The sequence below is a fragment of the Leopardus geoffroyi genome, chromosome C3 (assembly GCF_018350155.1).
Source record: "Leopardus geoffroyi isolate Oge1 chromosome C3, O.geoffroyi_Oge1_pat1.0, whole genome shotgun sequence".
NCBI lineage: Eukaryota > Metazoa > Chordata > Mammalia > Carnivora > Felidae > Leopardus > Leopardus geoffroyi.
This window is the reverse complement of record NC_059338.1, coordinates 101,406,408-101,429,970: the sequence shown is the minus strand read 5'-3', so window position 1 is coordinate 101,429,970 and position 23,563 is coordinate 101,406,408. Positions and strand designations below refer to the sequence as shown.

General features: G+C 34.7%; 1 protein-coding gene across 6 annotated transcripts in view; it reads right to left on the bottom strand.

Annotated features, from left to right (window-relative positions):
* Positions 1 to 23,563, bottom strand: part of ANGPT1 (angiopoietin 1) — a 249,925-nt gene that overhangs the window by 58,032 nt on the left and 168,330 nt on the right. For 5 of the 6 annotated variants that reach the window (XM_045453903.1, XM_045453904.1, XM_045453901.1 and 2 more), the window contains one exon: positions 16,799 to 17,031. In XM_045453903.1, coding sequence (XP_045309859.1) covers positions 16,799 to 17,031 — 233 coding nt within the window. The remainder of the gene's footprint in view (positions 1 to 16,798; positions 17,032 to 23,563) is intronic. The other variant, XM_045453902.1, reaches the window with a different exon arrangement.

The following is a 23,563-nucleotide window of genomic DNA, read 5'->3' as shown; positions in this document are numbered from 1 at the left end:
TGCATGAGGTTATTAATTGATAGGTAATTTATAGGTAATGTACTAATTTATAGGTAATTATAGGTGATTAATTAGGAAGTCTAAATTGGTGCAAAGAATGACTATCTCAGTATAAATATTTCAAACTTTCAACAATAATTATATTTAAAGGAAATAAAACATACACTCAGATACACTACCATAACAAAAATACAGAATTATAACTTAATAGTGTCATGGTTTTCTGTATAGCTCATATCTGTGCTAATGGTTTTGCCTACTTACATAAATAATTACAGCTGCAATATCAACACAGAATAAGTAATCAGAAGACTACACATTCATATGACAGTGAAGAAGCACTGCACAGAATGTATGCAAATAGCAATTTTAAAATGAATATATAAATGCTTGTTCAAAAGCCCTCTTTAATTGTAATGGGTGTGTTGATGGGTTATGTAAAGGTAATATTCTGAAAAACATCAACACAGTTCATTTGTGCTTGCTTATTTTAAGTTAATGGACTACTAAACAAAACCTTCCTAAATTCTAAATGTTTAATCTGTTGAAAAAAGTTGAAAATAACCAAATTAGATGCAAAAAAAGGGGGGGGGGATGTAAAGAAATGCCAAAAAAATTTACGCTCCTTTGTGAAGATGAACACAGGAAGATGTGGTCAAGAGGAATTCAACGGTAAACCCAGTTTTCTTTTTTGGGTAAGAAATGGAGAAAGTCACTTATCTAAGGAGAAAATGCTTCTCTTACTGAATAGACCACTTCCTGCTCTCCCTTATTTAGTTATGCAGTGAGAATATGCACCCTTCCCACTTCCCTGTCACCCACTCCTCTTTTCTTTTCCATTTCAGGAAGATGTGGGTGAAGAGGCCCTTGTGTGGGAAAAGGGAAACCCACACACGTTTTCAATAACAGAGAAAAAAGAAAAACGTTGAGTATTACTTTATTTTTCCGGAAACTAATCGTATAAAAGTGATGTCCAAACTGTGAATGTAAGTCTTATAACTGGAAAAATGCTTTGAGTATTCCACCATAAAAGGTACAGATAGTACTATGGTTATACTGTGGAGTTCTTGTTGTTGCAATGGCAACATAACTTTATGAAGGTATTTCATTTCCTTGAAATATGGTTTGGCATTTTTGAAAAATAGAAACACATTCTTTGCAGAAGAAATAGTCATTCTTTCCAGAAAAATTGGACTTCTTGTATTTAATTACTTATTAATTAGTAAATATTATGCTTGAAAGCTCGATCCAGGCCATAGTTTAGAGTACTGAAGGATTTAAAATCAGTTTAAAAGCTCTGTTCACAGCTCTCCTTTGACATTTGTATTATATACTATCGTTTGGAAAAGGTCCCTTCTATAAACTACAAAGTGGAGCAGTTATACATGTCTCCGAGGCAAGTGTATGAATTATGTTACTCAAAACAGAGTGACTGAATTATATTAAGAACTCAAGAAGTGGTAGTTACTATTAATGTTACAGTAATAATAATAATATGATTAATGGCAACACTATATTATTATTCTCTCTTATAGAAGGGACACTAGCAGGCTGGGAAAGGCCATCAAGTCTAGCCAATGGAGTAGTGATCTTCCACCCTCAAATCCAACATTATAGCTGCCCAAATATTAGGGAGTTACAATTGATTGGTTACATTAGGATTATATTGAACTGGCCTCTCCTTGTCAGAGTTGGCTAACTGCTTTATTTTATTCATCGACTGCATCACATCATACTATTGTTAAAGTCTTAAAAAAAAAAAACCCAGGTAATCTAATCTTGCTGCATATATAAACTTCCTCTGAACAGTTAAAATTTAAAGATTATTTCAGATGAAATGTATTTAATAACCCATTGTTAATAAAGGTTTTAATTCCATGACTTTAATTTGCATGACTAATTATTTTCTTTGTTAATTACTAGAGATGTACAGCTACATATTATAATACTGGGCACATAGTAAACATTTTAAAACATAGGAAAACAATAAAAAGATGAATTTAATGAACATTACAAGTGTCAGAACTAAGGATACATTTTTATAGGGGATCTTGAGTTTCAAAAAATTAATAAATTAATAAAATTAATAAAAAATAAATTAATAATAAAATTAATAAAAAATAGAAGATGATATCTGGAGGAATTCATGGTAAGTGACAAGAGATGGATATGGAAAACACGGTGGCGGAGGATATAACAAGCATCAACTGGACAGAGCCAGGGGGAGTGAACTGGAAACCTTATTGAGGTGCTAATCTATCTGTCAGAGTAGTTTAAATTTTTTATAATAACAGACTGGTTTAAAAGCATGAATTAAAAAATTAATCTTTATATCTAAAAGTTCCCTCTTTGATCACACACTATTTTCTTTTCCTCTTCCATTCTTTAATTCTTAATGAGTCTGTCTTTCCACTAATTGAGTCTGGATGCCCTCCATTACTATCAGTCCCTTACTAAGCCTTCCTTGCTTTCCTTTCTTCCTAACTTCTATCACAGAGTCAGGCATTAAAAACAGTTCAGGTGGAATTCATGGTGCTCTCCACCCACTGTCCTTTTCTCTACTAATCCCTTGCATGGATAAATTCCAACTCAAGGAAGGACATTTTTTCATTCTCTCACCCCTGCTTCCAGATGGCAAACACTAAAATGAGGCTATTTAATGACATCCAAATGCATGTTTTCTAAACGCAGCTATGTTCTCCATGCTGCTCAGTCAAACCCTTGGTCCTTTCTAATAGATTTTCTATTATACTTCCTGAAAAGTGTACTTCAGACCTTTCCACTTTTCCAAGGCTAAATCTTACTTCTATCATCTCTCATTCTTTATACATGACCTTGTTTTATGGTTTACTAAGAAGACCAAAGTCATTTGATATCTCCTCCACCTTATTCACCCATACTACAGAAGCCGGCTTTGCCTACCTTTTCCCTTGCCTTTTGTGTTGATCTCTCTTGGTCCCTTTACTATTCTCTAATTGTCCTTTCCCTTTCATCTTCATTGAGTTCCCTTCCTCTCTTCACCTACCATATAGATATTGACTAAGATTCTACTCTCAGATCTCTATTTCTTATACATTTGCTCTTTTTGCAAGCTATCTGTCATGGCTTCAAACTTCTACATAAAAGCTTTCTAAGATATAAGCATTTTGACATTGTATGTTTGCATCTCTCTTGACCTCCAGATCCATATTTCTGTTTGTCTATTGGGCAGCTCCTACTGCTACCTCAACTTTCATTTGCTTAATGTTGCTTAATATTTCCTTCCAAATTCTGTGTTCTCTCTTTTCCTTACTAGTCCCACTACTCTCCCTCAGCTGCCACCAGTTAAAAAATAATGAAAGCCTAAATATAAAACAAATAGACGGTGGCTTTTTAATTGGTTTTTCAATTTAAAAGCTTGCCTCCTGTCCCCTCTTAGTTTAATCTATGCTATATTAATTTACTCAACAAATATTGCTTGAACATCTTCTATGTGCATGACTTTTCCTAGACAGTAAAGATACAAACATAAGAAAACCACAATCTTCTCTTAACGTAATCACAGTGTGATGGGAGAAAGACCTACAAGACCTACTATACATAGTAGGTCTTTCATTAGTAGGTCTTCCATGATAACTCATGATAGCTGTATCCATGATTAGTACCTTCCATGTAGAGGAGAACTCAATTCAAGCTACCTTAAGCAAAAAGTTAATTTATTCAATCATAAACAATCTAGAACCGAGTTTTAGGTAAAGCATAACCAGGTTTCAAAGAAATGAACAGGAACTGGTTTCATGCCTTTTTTTTTTTTCTTTTTGACTCAGTTGATGACTCTCTACCTGGTCACAAGATGACTAGCAACAGCTTCTAGAGCTATAATGTTAGCAGCTTAACTACAGCACCAAAGAGAGATAATGCACAATTTTTATTTTGGATATATGTGTCAAATTCATTGGGAATATTTAGGGAGAATATATTCTATCTGTCAGGTAAACTTGGGAAAGGCTGTCCAGAAGAGATAACAGTTGAGTGAATAAAACGTGTAAAACATTTATCTGAACTTAATTTTAAAAGCCTGGTATGGCAATTCAAAGACTTTATGCACACCAATTATCAGCAAATAAATCTAGAAAGTCTCAGGAAAGAATCATTATTCATTCTTTTCATTTAGCCTTATCTCTATAGGCTAATCTCCATGATCTAAAGGTTAAGAATAGGAACACAAGCAGGTGCATGTATGTCTTTCACCAGCCAACATTCAGTCAATAAGACACCTGAGACCCTGATTGTAGCAACTGTTGACTTTATCTGGCTCTGCCTTTTATTTGCCCAATGAATTTCAATCCAGATGGCATGTCTGCCACTGGGCTGACTGGAGGGAAGAACCATAAAGCTTAGGAGGAGGGTCACTTCAATTCAGATGAACCCTCAAGAAAAAACTTCCTGGAATGTGGAATTGGTAATTCTGAGTCACAGGAAACCTAGTACAGAACACAGAAGGCAATTAGCCTTTGCTACCAAAAACAATGTAAAAAGCTGAAGGCCTTGATTCTACTAATTTCCTAATAAGTTGCTTTAAAGGGATAAATTCTTTATTCCTTTAAAATCTTAGATGTGGCTAATGACTCCTACCTCTAGTATTTAGCAAACATCAGAATATATGTGGATCAAGTTATTGGTTTAAGGATAATCCTTATGTTACTTATTAGACCATCATCACTACAGAGAGCACAGTACAGGAACCGACCCTAAATCCATAATTTTTCAATGTGACAGGTTACTGAACTTAACTGAGCATATGGATAAGTAAATCACCATATCTGATAAGGTGCAAACAAGCAAACAACTGATTGATTAGATTCTATTCTTTTCAGCCAGGTGTGTGGACATCTCATGGAAAAGCCATTTGAAGACGCTCTCTAGATTCCTAATTTATTTGAAAGGACTTTTAGAAATAGGAGAAGATAATACCTTACATTTCTAGGGTGTGGAAAATTAAAAGGTTTACAGGCAATATTCAACATTTCAATATTGTGTGGGTGGGTATGAAGGTGAGCAAAACTTACCAGTGACTCTATAAATACATATCACATATGTATAGCTACTTAAATACATAAAAGCTTGAGGCTTCTGAACTGAAAATTTCCAAGTTGGCACTTTATTTTATATAAAAGATATGCATATGAACCTAAATATCTGGGGGTTGACATCTCAGCATGATTGGTTTAACCTACAAAAATGGCAATTACATACAGTTTAATGTAGCATATTTATATTATATGTATTTATGTGTATATATGTACTATATAGAGTACACCTGAAGTCTTTAGGTAAGTAGCTAAAAGTTTCTTTTTAAAAAAATCTACTATTCTTTTCCCCACAGTCCCTCTAATCCTGGTATAAGAGAACACTTGAACATCATTCACTTGCTACATTATAATTTTAACTAAAATTTTTGTTAAAAATTTTTTTTCTAAAAAAAAAACCCTATTCTGTGTATGTGTATATTTTATAGATAACTAGCCATCATCTTCTTGGTGGAACTATAATAATCATGATCATAATAAAATCAATTGGCATACTAGTATTAGTAACTAGCCCACTTACTATGTGTTCATCTCTGAATTTTGTGAGCCAAGTATGTTGTATATGCTTTGTTTCATTAGTCCTCATAAATACCTCATGCGGTATATTTATCAATATGTTGTATATATGAGGAAACTGAGGCTCAGAGATGTTTTCTAACTTCACCAAAACTTTTAAGTAGTGAGATTCTTTAACTTAACTACTTCTTACTGGCCCCTGGAGTGAAGTCAAACTCAAATAGGACTCCAGTGACTATCTGTCACAGAGTCCCCAGCAATACCTATCTCAGCTGACAAGGTCATATCCAGGGACTTGGGTAAATCAGGACAGGCCTTAATTCTGGATGGCTACAGACTCTTCTCATGGAAGCAAGAAGTACTGGAAGAGTGACAGGGGGCAGAAAAGACAAGAAAGAAGAAAAACTGTTGAGAAGAGAAGAAAGGAACACGTAGCAGAATTATCTGTGAGATGGGAATTCTCAGCAGAAATGCGGAGCACTGGTGGCCCACAAATTCAGAAGCTAACAGAGGATTAGGAAATAAGAGTTGCCTGAGCAGTTACATTGGATTTCATAATATCTATATCCTAAAAATTGTGCTGACCAAAGTCTACCTCCATTAGTCTTAGACACTATTCTCACAAGCCTAGTTACTTGATCTTCTAGCCTCTGAACTATTTGCTGAAGTGACAAGTATAAAGGACGCGCTAGTGGGGAAAGGGAGAGTAAGCATATGTGTGGGTATTTGTGTGGCAGTGTGTTTGTGTTCATCTTCTAGAATAAGGCATGAAGACAACAACAACAAAAATGATAATCAAAAGGGTTTTTGTGTGTAGGAGGAAGAGACAGTAATCTTAAAAGTAGGCAAAAATAAGAAATGAGAAGAGTTTGGGCAGTGTACGAGGGACAAATTATATACTTTTTCAATGGCATTGTATTATGATGCAAATTAAGTCATGCTGAATATAATGAATTAAATTATTAAAAGCTTTGGTTTTATTCAATTTTTTATGAAAAAGGAGAAGATGAAAACAATGCAGAAAATTTACTATCACAATATTTTTTAATTTTCTTAACATTTTACTACTTAATGAGGTACATTTTAATTATCTGGAGAATATATTACCCATACGTATAATTATAGGCATGTACATTTTTAATAATATTGAGGTGTATGCATAAAGTGCATAAACTGTTAAATCTATGTGGACATGCAAACCACCTTATGCCATAGGTAGACTGCTAATTTTATGGTGTTTTTTTAGGGTAGAATAATGAAGCATCAAGCTAATTCTACATATTTGTACTCTAGTTTGATTAGTGTATTTAAAAATTTCCAATGCTCTTCTAATGTGAAATGACTCATATATATATATATACATATATATATGAATGTATATTTAATGAATATACACATGTATATATATATATATATATACACACATACATACACGTGTATGTGTGTATGTGTGTGTGTATACACATGAGTGTATATTTAATGCATATTACCCTTAACATAGCAAAGAATGGGGAAAAAAAGAATAGAAAATTGAAAAGGGATTTACACACAACCTTTGTTTAAACAAGCAATACTCATTTTTCACAAAAATTATTTCTGTGTTATCCTTTTGGGCACCCTGATGGGCAGTTATAAGTGCTACATGACCCTTGCCATTTGTTCAGAAGGTCATTCCGTTAACAAAAATATGTCAGGTGTTTCACGTGTGTTAATTTCCCATGTAATGTTTTTGGCCTGACTGGAATATATTGGTTTTGAACAAAAGATTTCTCATGCATGTGGGAAAGCTTAAAGGGCATCTTTTGTGTTTTGTTTTAAGTAGACAAATTAAGTAATTTCAGCAAAAGTCATTAAAAATGGACTGAAAGTCCTTGGGCAATGCTGTAAAATGGAAATCAGTTGCCAGATGCTTTTGAAAACTGACACACAAAAAAACCCCATAACACAACACCATAACACTTCAAGTTTTAAATAAATAAAGACTGACGGTCACCAGAGGTATGTCACTTTGATTCTTACTCTTATGGTAAAATATACTTGAAAAATAATACTTGACTGCCATGCTAAGGTTGTATTCTGAAGTTGGGATTTCCCTAGTCATCAGATGTGATACAAAACCAAGAGAAGAAACGGAATGATTGATATGAGTCATAAAATGTGTGGATTTGTCTAGGCCATCAAACACTAAGGTGTGTGGTACTTTTATATGAAGCAACCTGGCAGCAGAGCTGGGGCTAGAACTCAGATGCCCTCATTCCTATTCCTTCTAGACCACCATGCCTTGCCCTCTAAATGTCATATGTCACAGCGGATCCAAGACACTGGTTAGGTAACCATCTCAGTCTAAGGTAACCTAACTCTAGGGAGATGAGCTGGAGGATTAATTATGGTTGGGATTCAGTTTACTTGTGCATTTGTAATTGTGTATATGAGGCCACAACAATGGGCCTCCACTTTAGAACCAAATCTCCACTTAAAATTAAACCCAAAGTTCAAATTCACTACTCTAAAGGAACTCATGCTTGCTATGAAAACAGAATGTTCACAACTTAAAATAATTATGAGTTGGGGCGCCTGGGTGGCGCAGTCGGTTAAGCGTCCGACTTCAGCCAGGTCACGATCTCGCGGTCCGTGAGTTCGAGCCCCGCGTCAGGCTCTGGGCTGATGGCTCAGAGCCTGGAGCCTATTTCCAATTCTGTGTCTCCCTCTCTCTCTGCCCCTCCCCCGTTCATGCTCTGTCTCTCTCTGTCCCAAAAATAAATAAACGTTGAAAAAAAAAATAAATAAAAAAAAAAATAATTATGAGTATATGCAAAGACACAAAAAACACATATATTAAAAGAGGTTTGGCTTGGGGCACCTGGGTGGCTCAGTTGGTTAAGCATCCAACTCTTGATTTTGGCTCAGGTCATGATCTCAGGGTCATGAGATCAAGCTCCGTGTCGAGATCTGAACTGATAGCGAGGATCCTGCTTGGGATTCTCTTTCTCCCCCACTCTTTGCCCCTCCCCCACTCATATTTTTTTTCTTTCTCTCTCTCTTTCTGTCTCTCTAAATAAATAAATAAATAAATAAATAAATAAAAAGAAAAAGAGGTTTGGCTTAATTGGTATTTAATTTAATTATTTAACTTTATCATAAATTCATTAAAAAGATACATGGCTCTTAGTAGGTCACATATTAATGTGATTCCTCATAGGAGATGGTCCCACTCAGAATGTGAACATCCAAGCCAGTAGTAAGATGAGATTCCAGTGTATTTAATTATGATGTTGATATTCTTTAGTTGAAAATAAATGACAAGCTCCAATAGGAAACTAAAAATGTTTTTTATCAATAGTTTTAAAGGTTCTTTAAATGCTAAAAATCAATATTATTTTGTTTATATGTATTTAAGCTTAACTGTATAGTTGTTGTATTTCTCAGGTTTTATTTCATCTTTCTCCCTTCTTAAAGCTGAAGACATTTCATGAGGGTTTCACTGTATGGTTGATGTGATGCATACGTACTAAATTATGTTAATAAAAATTTTTTCTCTCTCTCCAGGTAATTATAGGTATCACTTGAACTCAGCGTTAAGTACCATAGCTTATCTATAAGTAACCACTGCTCTATTACATCCCTAGACTCAGGAAATACTTGTTCAGTTCAACTTGAGTGTGGATGAGTCCAGGAAATGACTTAGTTGGAATTCTATTAAAAATATTTTGTGCTTCAAGGCATCTGGGTTGCTCAGACAGTTAAGCATCTGACTTTTGATTTCAGCTCAGGTCATGATCTCCCAGTCGTGAGTTTGAACCCCACATCGGGCTCTGCAGTGACAGTGCAGAGCCTGCTTGGGATTCTCTCTCTCTGACCCTCTCCTGATCATGTGCATGTGTGCTCTCTCTCTTTCAAAATAAATAAACTTAAAAAAATATTTTCTGCTTCTTTGCTTTAATCAATCAGATCATGAAAGCAGAAGAGAAGAAGAAATGGAGTTTACTCAAGTCGAAATGTTGGAACATCAAGGCAACACTTTTGTGCATGTGTGTGTGTGTGTGTGTGTGTGTGTGAGATAGTTCAGTTTCTGAAGCTGAAACTCTAATTCCAAAAGAGAATTAACCACAAAATATCAAGTCTCCCCCAAAAGATGTGGTTTTGAAATGATTCATGGGAGAGGTCAAAGGCTGTACTATTTTTTATTTTGCTATCATGAGTTTCACTATCTGCTATTCACGCAATTTTTTTCCACAGAAATTACAACTTTTCAAAAGGCAGATAACATGCTCCATCGAAAAGGAGAAATATACCATTTCCAAAAATAAACAGTCACTTTCCCCTTAAAGCCATTGGGTTTTATGAAAGGAAGTGCTAGAAAGTGTGGTTCATTTTAAGGAAATTGTAAATGTTTGACATATAATTTTCTGTCAAGATAAAGCATTTCCCTCATTAAATGGGAACAAGTGCTCACTGTGGTGTTCAGCAGATGACTTCCTGTATTTTTCTTTCTCTTTCTACCTAATGTTAAATTGTGCATTACAAGTAGTCAACGAAAACCCAAATATTTTACTCAGTCAATGAAAATGATATATTCTATTTTTATCAATGTTTATATAAGTGACATTCAAAAAGTTTTAATTTCCTCCCATTGCTTGTGATGTTTTTAGAATCATTCTTAACTCAAGGGACTTGCAGGAGTTCAAACTATCTCATCCCTTGACTGAATGATTTACTTCACAAACTCAATAGACACTACACGGGAGGTAAATTCCTTTCAGATGGTAGAATTATTCTGTTCTGAGAACAGAACCAAATGTCTCCTCAGCACTGGGAAAGAAAGAAATGCCTCATTTCCCCTTTTCAGAAGGCCAGAGGACTGAAAATAATGATCAGAAGTTCCATACCACGGCAATCAGCCTCTGGGAAAGATATTTTAAACAAAATAATATAGATCACTTAAAAATTTATAGTACCCATCATTATGTCTTTCACATGATGTGAAAGAAGTTTTTTAATATATTTTTATTTTTTATTTTAATGAGCTGCCTGAGAAGCTCCTTATAATTTGAAATTTGCGCTTCATATTAGGGACCTAAACAAACATGTGCACGTCTCTCGGTATTTAAGTTTCTTTTACTCCTCTCTGTCCTGTGTACATCCCAACACACACTGCTCCCTGTCCTTTCACAGGCCAGTTTGCTGGGTGTGGGCAGATAATATTTTTTTGCTTTCACTTCTTCTTGCTCATGTTAATTTATTTTTTAAAGTGTATTTATTTATTTTGAGAGAGAGAAAGAGAGAGAGGGGGAGGAAAAGGGAGAGAGAGGGGAAGGTGAGGAGAGAGAGAATGCTAAGCACAGTGCAGAACCCCAATGTGGGGCTTGAACTCAAAAAATCATGAAATCATGACCTTAGCCCAGGTCAAGAGTCAGACACCCAAGCATCCCAGGCTCTTGCCCATGCAATTGAGCCATACATGCAACCAAACTCTCCCTATAGGAAGCCACATTCCACATCTCAGTTTAAGTTCACGTCTCAGTCCGCCTTTTTTTTTTTTTTGGCCTTTCTGCTTATTTGCCATTAAGACAAGACATTTCATAGCAGTCTTGTCTCTCTGCCATAACACTGTTCACTACTGTTTTTTTCCTCCCTAATTCTGTTTTCTTTTTGGTCTCTTTTTGGCCATCCCTTACAGAACTCTCAATTTTCTCTCTTTGATTTTACACTCTTATGATTTTAAACTGGGTTCATAATCTTACCATGTAAATTCTTTAAAATTACACATAAGCTTGTACCTGAGTGTTTGCACTAAGCGAGAAGGAATGGTAGGCTAGTTTTTATCAGATTCTCTAGTGGATCTACAACCCCCCAAATGGTTGAGTCATTGCTTTATATGCACTTTTAATGATTTCACTTGCTGCACGGACTTACCACGTTGTGAGGACACAGCAGTCTATGCAGTCATCCAGATTTCACTCTTGAATTCCATATTCCTATTTCTCTGACTTCCAGATTCTAATTTTCCATAGTCACCTCAGTCAATATGCCCCAAACTAAACTCATTATGTTTCCCCCTTATACCTGTTTCTCTTTACATGTTGCTGATTTTAAGGAATGTCATCAACATCCCACCAGTTACTCAAAGTAGAAAATTAAAAGTTGTATTTGACTCTATTTCTAATAGGTCTTTATTTCTTGTTGATTCTGATTCTTTTTGTTCACAAATTTCCCCTCCATCTGTCTTTCCATTTTCCCCCTTTGAATCTGACTTCATTATTTCTCTCCTAGGGAATCCTTTTGAGAATCGGGTGAAAACCACTATCAACTCTTTCTCTTCCTTCCCCATCATAGTATATTAGATAACATACAGGCTCGAGAATCAGACTCTGGGTTCAAATCTCAGCTTGCTTGTTTGCTAGCAGTGTGATATTTAGAAATTATTTACCTCTCTATGCTTAGTCTCCTTATCTGTCAAATAAAGCTAATAAGGGCACATGCTTAAAGAGCTGTTATCAGAACTGAATGAGTTAATATATGCAAAGGGCTCAGAAGGTTGTATTTACTCTCCAAATATTTGCTAATATTTAAAAAATGGCAAACACACCTATCTGGTCCTTCTACTTCCAAGCTTACCAACTCTCCAATACATTCTTCCTACAATGTGACTTGGGTAATTTTTCTAAAATGCAAATGTCAATATTGTCCTCATATATTAGCATGACCCCCTTTTGCTTTCAGAGAAAAAAATATGCAGTTTCCTTGATCTCCTTCAGTTTACCTCTCTAACTCCACATTTCACTGTCTTCCTGGCTTTGATTCTGAGATTTAGGCTACACATTTAGGTATGGGATGAACCATAGTAGTTACCTCATACTGTTATTGTGGGGACTAAGTTAATACACTTAGAGTTTAAGCAATGCCTGAATCATAGTAAGCACTCAACAACATCCTTAAGACTGTAGATGCTGTATTCTGCCCTCATCATGTCTCTGTCATGATTTTAATGTTTCTCTTGTATATTTCACTAGTGTCCTGGCATGTTGGCCTCACCTCTACCAAATGTTTATGAAATGTCATTGTGTGTTTATCTGTCTCTCTCCCCACCAAACTCTAGTTTCCTTGACACTAAGGACTGAATTACATCTTTTCTCTCTACCCAGTGGTCCAAACCCCATCTGCTATATAACAAGAACTCAGAAAATATTTGCTAAATAGAAATGGATGAGAGGAATATTCTTATACCCAGAAGGGAATAAGAAACATAACAGTTGCTGTATAACTATTTTTAAGTGAATGGATAAATTTATTAATCGTACCTTGGTATAGCAGAAGTATGCTCCAAGCTGATTTAGACAGTAAGAAAACCAGCCCATGGTGGAGGGTGGAGGCTAAATACTATTTTCTTTTTTTACTCTCTTTCTTTTTTAGTGCACTGTTACGAATTAAATTCTTGATCACATAATATGTTTCCCTTGTGTGTGCTCAATGTACGTGGTGATGGTTTAATCACTTCTGAACAGAAATATGAATGGTGAATGTCTGACAGTCACAGCCCCTGACTATCCTTCCCAAAAGAATGCAAAGCCTTGTTTCCATGCCATTATCAATGTAAACTTTTTAAGTCCAGCAATAACTGTGAATTGCCAAAACCATGAAGCAATCAGCTAAGTTTTGACGCTATGATAACATTGAGGGCAATATTTTTTTAGTGGGTAATGTTTCTAAGAATAAATGTGACCAAATGTCTGCAGACAAAGGTAAGACAAAAAAAAGTATCTTACCCAGAAGACTTACAAAATGGATGCAATTCAGTTTGAAATGATTATTTGCCTAAAATACCACTATTGCCTGTTTGGAACAAGAAGAGGACAGGTTGGTGAATTATTTAAGAAAATGTGTTTGTCAAAAATTGTACTTAGTTTAAATGCATCTTATGACATTAGATATTTTAGTAGGAAAAGTTCTGTGAAACTAAACAAAAATAATCCCTACGTGCAAAGATGGATTCACAATTCCTGGGCTGAACACGTTTGGGGAAATGATAAATTTCCAGCTGGCACTTCCTAAGAATGTTTTTATCATGTAACTTTAGTGAGTTTTAAGCACTTTAGAAGCCATAAAAATGAAACTAACTACAATTTTTTCAGCATTTACTATGGATGGGCACTGATGCTATATGTTTTATAAAAATGTCTTTTAATTTACTATAAACTCATCAGGTATGCATTATGATCCCCTTTTAGACAAGAAAACAAAAGCTAAAAGAAAGAGTTTGGATGATTCTCAACTCTTGAGCATTGTGTTCAGACAATTTCCATGAAAGAAATTTTGCTTATAGATAGCACTTAATAAATTTGTGTTTAACTGAATCTTGTTACTTGGAAGAGAAAGAAAGAACTAAAGTTTAATGAGTCAACTATGTCATGTGCTGTTTGCCTTTACATGCAGTACCTAACTTAATCCTTTCCCTATCACTAAGAAGTACACACAATTATCCTGACTTTACAAAATGATGAAACACCTCATAAAGGTTAAATTAGTTGCCGATGACAGAGAAAATGCACTAAAAATTTCTTCTCTTACTTTGTAGTGATATGTTCAGGCCGTCTCCAGAAGTGACTGGGTAAAGTTGGAAACAGAGGACCCTTAAAGTCAATTAAACATTTTGGCTTTTTTATCATTAACACAGCTCATGAGGATTTTGGAAAAGCTTTCAGAAGAATTCTCTTTGAATTTTTAAAATATATATTTTAAAAAATTTATGCATTTATTGTGATATATTGATTTAGATGTACGTGCATATATTTAAATTTAAAAGTAGAATATTTGCATATAATCCTTTGATAAATAATAAATCCATTTGATAAATAAGTTGTTGGTCACAAAAGTTGGGAAAGGGTTTACTTATATGTTTTAGAATTAAAATGAAAAAAAATTCATTTTAGTGACTGATATTTAATCCAGTATTATGATATATGCATCATTTAAAATTTTATATTCACCATAACTGAAGACTAAGGCACCAGTGAAAATGAAGATATGCAGAGAATTAAAATCTTGATGGATACCTCAATAAGAGGCATTTCCATTTTGTGTCATCTATGAGTCCTTAAATGATCAAATATTTAGTTAGAATGCTTAACTACAGAATTAAAACAAAGATTAGCAAGAAGCAAATAAAACCGATGGTTATAAGAGCACAGAACCCATTGGAAAAATGGGGCAATAGAGTTACATGAGGATCACAAGTCCTGTAATTAAATTGGAATTCATTTTAGGATTGTATCATTAAAAGGAAAATAAATATCAAGAGAAGTATTAGACAAGTTGTCTCTATTATTTTTATTTGTTTTGGATATGCTATATGACAAAAGAGATATAGTTACTTTTCTTCTACCCTGAGTGTATGTGATGGGTAGCATCTATTAGGATCATAATTGTTTAATAAATGTTTCTCGAACAGATGTTTGGTTGCCTGACGTTGCACCCAAACTCCAAACCCAGCCAGGAATTTTATTTTTGCAGTCACTCCCACCCATGCCTCTAAAAGTTTAACGACATATTTGTTAGACAAATACTCAGAAAAGAAGTGAAATTATGATAAGCAGGCAGACATATGAGCTCTGTGAGAATCACCAGGGCTTGATATTTCTAACATCATGGAAAAAAAAAAAGAAAGAAATACTCAACTCCATGTGCTTTAAGTCTCAGGATGATAAGAAAAATATGTTTTCAATGTTCCCCCTAATGTATTCAGTTCAATATGAGAATAGATATGTCTCATATTAATACTTAATTTCTAAATACTCATGAGCTCTATTAAAATTCTCTGGCAAAATCATACCATGCTTTCTTTCCAGTGGACTCTAATTCAAGGTTTTGGCAGGCGCTGACTGATTAGCAGGTTTTTTCCTTCCCAATCACATTTCTAAGTACACCCAAATGGAGCTCTGGGAACTTACTGTTTAAATATATTCCTTACAAAGTATATGAAGGACTTGTTTAGACTATCTAAAGGAGATAGAATTCAAGGTAATGGAGTGTAATAGAGAAATGTGAAATGTCTTTAAAACAAGATCACTTCAGATGGAATTATCATCTATATTCGTATCTATACATGAAAGCATGGAATAGAGCTAATTTTTCATATAAGTCAAGCCCACTGTTAAATTAAAGGAGTCTGTGTACTGCATATGCACACTGAACCACCATGTGAATGGTCACATAAGCCACAGTTTAGTGACAACCATAGCTTTCAGATGGAAGTGGTCTCTTTCACTCATCACTATTTACGATTCTTTGCATCTTCACTCAGAGAAAGGCTGATTAGCGAAGCACCACTACAGATGACTTTAAGCTTCAAACTTTGAAGAGCCCTCCTGAGGCTAGGGAGAGGATCTGTGTGAAGTGGATAAGCACACCCAGAGGCATTCATTCAATAATCGTTGGGTGGGGCCTTGCAAATGGATAAATATTTTCTGAAGACACATAGGCCTAAATATTGTCAATGGTCAAATGGCTCCAGATATTCCAATCATATTAAAAATTTGTATTTCCAACACCTGAAACTAATATAACTATATATGTTAACTATACTGGAATTAAAAAAATTGCACTTCCATTGTCACAAAGACACCCCAGAATAAATATGCCTGGATGTTCTGGTTAGGTCTTCTCCACACAGGACTAAACATGAGTTATCTTAATAAAAGCCTTTAACAATAAAGATTCTTTCTCCTTCACAATAGTTATTGGTAACTTTTATATCTCCTTTTCCCTGCAGGCGACTCCTCTTTCTCCCCCTCTACAAAAGAAATATTTAACATTAGCTTTAATATGGGAATCTTCCTGAAACTCTCCCCAGGACTCTGAATCAACCTTGAATATTGGCTAATTTCTGCCCTCTATATTTAAATGTCTACCACCATGACATCAAATATTTATCTATGACAGTATTTCAGATTTTATCTAAGAGCAAGCAAGAAAGAAAAAAACCAGCACATTCTTTTAGTGAATATATTGTGAATTCACCAATTTGAGCTTATGAATACATTCTCTGAAGTTAAAAAATGAGAAAATTGTGAGTGCAAATTTCATGAAATGCTTCTGAGACTAATGTTCTTTTTACTGCTTTTATACAGCAATCAATACAACCAAGAAAGTTATATTGAATATTTACTTGCTCCATGTTAAATCAAGTATCTACTATGCCACACTGAAGAAATTCTTACCACCTTCTTTAGTGCAAAGGCTGACGAGGTTATGCACAGTATCCATCAGTTCCAGCTGCTGCTTCTGAAGGACACTATTATTGTTGGTGGCTCTGTTCAATTGTTTCTCCAGTTCCTGAATAATGTATGTTTGACGAGTAACCAAGACTTGAAGATTCTCTCTCTCTTCTTTTAAGGTGTCCAACTCTTCCTTGTGCTTTCCCTCCATTTCTAAGATTTTATGTTCTAATAAACTACAAGGAAATAAAGACACGACTATTTTAAAAACAGTATACAGAAATGTGATTCAACTAGTTCCTGACTTTGTTTAAAGTCAGCAATTTTAGTTAGGTACGTCACAGTAGAAATATTTTATAAATGAAAGACTCAGACTATACATAAAATAAATATTTAATGCATATATTAAATTAGGACTTATATATATAACATATCAAATGAAGAATTACTAGACCATTTGTTGTCAGAGTAACGTCAGTTTCTTAAATATAATTAATTTCCTAGGGTATATCTCATATCCAAGGTAGCGGACTTGAACCCAAACGATCAGAGTCTGTAAAAGTTACAGTTCAACATTCATTAAGAAAATAGGTCCAATGAGAAACTGATAGAATAGTTCAGGAAAAAATATGAACAAAATATAGAAACTATTTTTTTAAATTTACTTTTCATTCATCTAGGATTCTCAAAATATTAACAATGATTAAATTTTACAATAGTTCTGTTGGGGCTAGGTAACAGTATATTGATGCAGAAACCACAGGACCAGAAAGTAAGCTATGTAAAATCAAGTGAGTTAGATTTCTTGGGATTTTTGATGCCTGGTCCTGCATCATAACCGCAGCTTATTTTGTCTCTCAACTTAAGTTTCAGAATGAGGCCTAAAAGCACCACAAGTTCACAGACCACAGCATAAATGGTTCTGAAAAGGAAGACCACAGGTTGGTGGCATGGTTTTACAAAAAGACTTGGAATTTTGCTCAGGGTGATGTAATCTTCAACTGAGAAACCTCCTCTCACAGCTCTTCAAAAGATACTCCCCTTGCATATTGCACATTAAAAATGATAGAAAATGCAGAAGCACTCTTGGATCCTAGCAACCAACTGTAAATAAAAAGTATTTACATTTTATAGAGTGTATAATATACTAAGATTCCTCAGAGGAAATCCTTATTCTTTCTCAGTTCCATAATCAGAAAGTCCAACTAGCCCTTCGTTTACAAGGTGTTATTCAAATGTAACATACCAGACTGGGCACTTATTTACCTTGGAGAAATGTAGCACTGAATCATTCCTATAAGTTTTCAAAAAGGGGACTCCAGGGAATGTTTTACATGTAATACTTAAAATCATAAAACAGAGCCTGTTAGAAGAGCCAAATTTTCCTACTTGATGTTCTAGGGGACAAGTTGGAATATCTGATTAGCCTGCACACAGATTAACAAGTGTGGAGAAAACTGCTCTTGGGCATTCTGGATCATTGCCAACAAACCTGTCCTCCAAGAAAATGTGCCTCAGAATATGACAGGCATATTGCCTATTATACCAAGCCTGAAAAATACTGGGATGCTTCTATTCATATCACCCTACTAATTTACGACACCTTGGGTAGCATGTCCAGATTCACATGTGAAAATTTCCACTGAGACCCATTTGGGGTAGCTCTGTGACTTGTGCAAGATAAGAAAAGCCGTGTCTCTAGGCTCATTTTCAGTTTACTTTTTAATTATTTTTGTTTATTCTCCTAGGGGTAATGATCAGATACAAGATGCTCATAATATAAAATCAATTAACTTACAAAAAAAATTGTCTTTTAAATTCACAAGGGTTATAGTATACTGCCAAGAAAACTGTTATAGTATACTGCCAAGAATTGGCTGTTAAAATGATAATAATGTAGGGGTGCTTGGGCGGCTCAGTCGGTTAAGTGTCCGACTTCGACTCAGGTCATGATCTCGCAGTCTGTGAGTTTGAGCCCTGTGTCGGGCTCTGTGCTGACAGCTTGGAGCATAGAGTCTGCTTCAGATTCTGTGTACACCCCCCTCAAAAATAAATAAACACTAAATTTAAAAAAGTAAAAGTTAAAATGATAATAATGTAAAGATCAAAATTTGGATGATGTAGTCATATAATACTGGATAAAAATCTGAATTGCCATTTTGTTTCTAAAAACAGATGAGCATTGGCCTTTCATTTTTCCTAATCAGTAGGTAACATTCAGGTTTAGAAAATATCATGCTATAGTTATAACTTGTATTTATTACTTGTTAAATGCCAATAGTGTTCTCAGCACGATGTAAAACATAAAATGATGCCATTCCTACTCTAGGGATTTATTTTTAGAGAGAATACATCAAATAAAACAACAGCAGCTGTAAGAAACTTCCATGTCAGACATAATGTTATTTTGGGGAGGGGGGAGTTTTACACCAATGTTTCAATGTTTGTCTACTTCTTTTGATGTGCTCCCTATTTAAGAGAATATATGCTTAAAGATGGTTACTAACTGAAATGTCAGTAAAGGAATTTTGTTTGTTTATTTGTTTTGTTTTTCAGGATAATTCGGAAGGAGCTGAGAATTTAAAGTTGATCAAAGAATTCCTGTTGCCAAAGGAAACAACTCTGGGCACAGGTTTATGGAAGAAAAGGCCTGAATTTTCTGAGTAAAAAGAATATCCACTTAACATGTTGGAAAAAAAAACATTAATTTTCACAATTCACTGAACAAACTTCACTGCACCATGACTACCAGGTATCAAAAGAAATCAACATAGCCTGTCATCTTAAAATAGATATTTATGCAAAGTATAGATGGAACTGCTCACAGAAGTAGGAACCCTGTTCTGCATCACAGACACCTCACAGGATTTGGAATGGAATATATGCAGGAAAAAATAATATGCATGAAACTACAGGCAAACTGGAAACATGTCACATTGCTTCAGTTCACCATCTCTTCCAGCCATTTTCTCATCTCATTTCTTCACTTGGAGTTCCTATAGCAACTTCTACACTGTAGGAATTACTAATTTTATTAAGTATATCCTTTATGTTAATTATAACTTTTTAGACTTCTTCAGGCAAGACTGATCTCCTCTTGGCCCTTCCGTTTTCTCTGACTCTGCTCATCCCTTACTTCCATCTTCTCTTCACGTTTGGCTTCCAAAAAAACCCTATTCTCTTTCCTTTGATACTTCTCATCCGTTAGTTATTTACTTGGGAAGTCAGCCCCTTCTTCTCATCATTCCAAACTGGTTTGAATCCAAAACTTTCTTGCCAGAAAAATTCACATGCCATCTCTATTTATTAATCACATTCTTGTAATATACCATTATAACTGGGTAGCACTTTAAAACCCTTATCTCCTTTGATTCTTAAAGCAATATAGAGATTCAGACTTAGTAGATATTACAAGTCCCAGTTAGTATGAATCTAAATATCTTATCCAAAATTGTGCTCTTGTGGTGTCAGAACCAAGATAAAAAGCCATGTCTTATAACTTGTCAGACTAGAAAATGTGCCCATGACATCCCAGTGCTATGAACGCTAGCATGAGAGTCGCTCCACTTTGATTTGGTATAATCAAATATATCTAATATACCTACTTCTTCCACCCATTTATATTTTATCAGGAATCAAGGCATTACTTTAACATCTCCTTAGCTCCATCTGGTTATTCTGGGAGCTTGTCTTTCACAATATTTCAACCTACCAATCTTTTACATGCATAAAAACAAAGTTTCTTTGTCAAGCCAGTTTTTTTTAATCTGAACTGAGATTTTCTTAAACACCACTCTGCCTTAACCGCTTTGCCATTAAATTTAATTTTATCCAGTTTTGTCCTGAAGACTTTTACTGGTTCTCTTACATTTTCCCTCTCCGTATCAGTTGGGAGAGGTCACTTCAGCTAGATACAGAGACCTCTATAAATGAAGGCTGATGTGAAGGACAACATTACAGCTCTAGTGTCTTAAAATTAAATAGCCAAAGTAGTTATAATTCTCCCTGATGATGTCCTGGGGCAACGAGTTTAGTTTACACACAAAGGCATAATCCGAAACGTGGATGCTGATTCTACACTCCAGTACACTGTGTTCTAGAGTGCATTCAGTATGTTTTTATCAGGTGTTCACTTGTTAAGAATCCCTCTGTCAAGTTTTGGGGAAGCCTAGATTAAATAAACAGTTTTTATCATGACACATGTTTTAGGATGCGTGTTCCAAGAAACAACAATTTACGAAACTGTGTACCCAAATCTATACAAATAGAGCTAGAAATCTGAAGACAGAGTTTCTCACAGGATTTTCAGTACTTCCTGTTTCCCATCTTTCTAGAAGCACTTTGAGAAGACACATGCATAAAATTTTGGCACTTAACTTCTAGTTTAAGGCAGAGGTGCACTTTAATGAAGAATAAAATAAACAAAATAATCTAGGTCTTGAACTTCAGTAAAAGGTTCTAATTGAGTATATACAAAACTTTATTTGAAGATTTTGGTTGACTTCTTTCCATTTCCACAGTCGGCCTCCTCCAACATGTCTTATTGGAAATATTTCAGATCATTGAACACATCTTGAAACTTTCACAGAAAAAGCTCTCCCTTTCAAATTGTTTCCCACAATAGAGTTCTTAACATAGCAGCCAATGAATTCACAGTGGTGACAGTTGCCTAAGCTCAATGTGTGTAAAGATGGCCCTAAAACAAGGAGGAAGATGTTGAAAATATAGAAACCTTGTCATTTTTATCTGTCTGAAACTGCTCACAGATGTTTCCATTTTTTAATTGTTTTTAATATGTAAGGTGTCAACATGTGTTGCAAATATGGGTTTTAAAGATCAATTTTTTACCCTTCCAAACAAGAGTACAGTGAGTACAGGTTAAATTTATACTTTAAATTTTTAACTTGAACACAGCACATTTTCTCTTAAAATATAAAGCCAAATGTTGGTGTAATTCAAATGTGGAGCAGAATCATAGATTACTACAAGTAAACATTGGCAAATATTTTTTTTTTATTTGGGGTAAATAAAAATAAACTAAATATGTGTGGAAGTCAGAAAGCAAGATAAAAATACAAATGGATACACTGTAAAATATAAAAATGTAATACTTCTATAAAAAATGCCCAATAAGTGACAAACCACAGAAACACATCTTTGCCACATATATGACAAAGTTTTAATATCCATTGAAGGGCTTGCATGAGTTAATCAAACAAAGATAAACAATGAAATAGAAAAAAGGGAAACATACATGAATACGCTAGTCATAGAAGAAGAAATGCAAGTGGTCAATAAACATGAAAAGGTGTACAACCTAACTTTTCAAGTAGGCAAGATTAATAAAGTGGTTATTAGAAAGCCCATGCACACTTGGGGAGAATATAAAATTTGGAGATAATTTGTCAATATGTATGAAAATTTTAAATAATCACATAAAAATTCTAATAAATTTTAAATTAAAGTGTATCTATACCTAGGAATGAGAGACATATATATATAGTTATATGTGTAATATATCCATGATAAATTTTTATAAAGTAGAAATAAACCCAGCATTTAAAAAGTAGTTACAATCTATACACATATGTATTCATCATTTCAGTACGTATTTATGCATGTGTGTGACTGGATATGAGTGTGTGTCTGTGTAAACACACAATAAATATTCACACATGTATATCCTAGTATATTCATAGAAAAAGTCTGGAAGAAAAAGTCCCCAACTTAATCTGTTACTGATGATTCTCTGCAGTAAGTGGTAATGGTGGAGAAGTATGGAATTAGAGAGGCTTGGCCTTTAATTGTATACTTTTGTATATAATTTAATGTTTAGATCAAGTCTGTGTTACTTTTTTATTAATCAGAGAGATGTGTTAAAAAGTCATGAGTCTAGAATGGTCTGACAAGATGTTATCTAAAAATTTAAAACTTGGAGGGCACTTGGGTGGCTCAGTCAGCTAAGCATCTGACTTTGGCTCAGGTCATTATCTCACAGTTTGTGAGCTTGAGCCCCATATTGGGCTCTGTGCTGACAGCTCAGAGCCTGGAGCCTGCTTCAGATTCTGTGTCTCCCTCTCTCTCTGCCCTTCCCCTGCTCATGGTATGTATCTCTCAAAAAGTAAATAAACATTTAAAAAAAGATATTTAAAACTTGGGCTGAATTAGCAAACGTCAAAATGTGGACTGATAACCTTGGGAGCCGTGCAGTGGGCTTTTGAGGATGCAGAGTAGCAGTGTAAACACCATCTCTATTTTATTTATGTTAAGGACTGTTAATGTATTTACAATATTTAATATAAACTAGGTGGTTTGTGTTTTCCATCAAAAATATTTTTTAGTTTTTGTTTTGTGTGTGTCTGTGTGTGTGTATGTGTGTGTACAGAGATAAATGACATTTGTTGGGATAGAACTACCGGGACATTTGCCAGTTCATCATTCATTCAACGTTCAAAAAGCACTTAATACTATATATACAATGTGTAGAGAATTGTGCCTGGGAGCATGAAGACAAAGATAAATAAAATATAATCTCTGTGTTCCAGAAGGTCACAGCCCAATAGTAGAGAGACAGATAAACATACACACACACACACACACACACACACACACACACACACACATACAAGCACACATATACACACATATTACAGTGCGATGGGTTAAGTGAAATCATGGGGGAAAACAATGTACAGTGTTATCATATAAGTTGTAATGACTGAATATATCAGGTAGAGTCAGAGAAGGGTTCTTAGGGAAGTTAACATC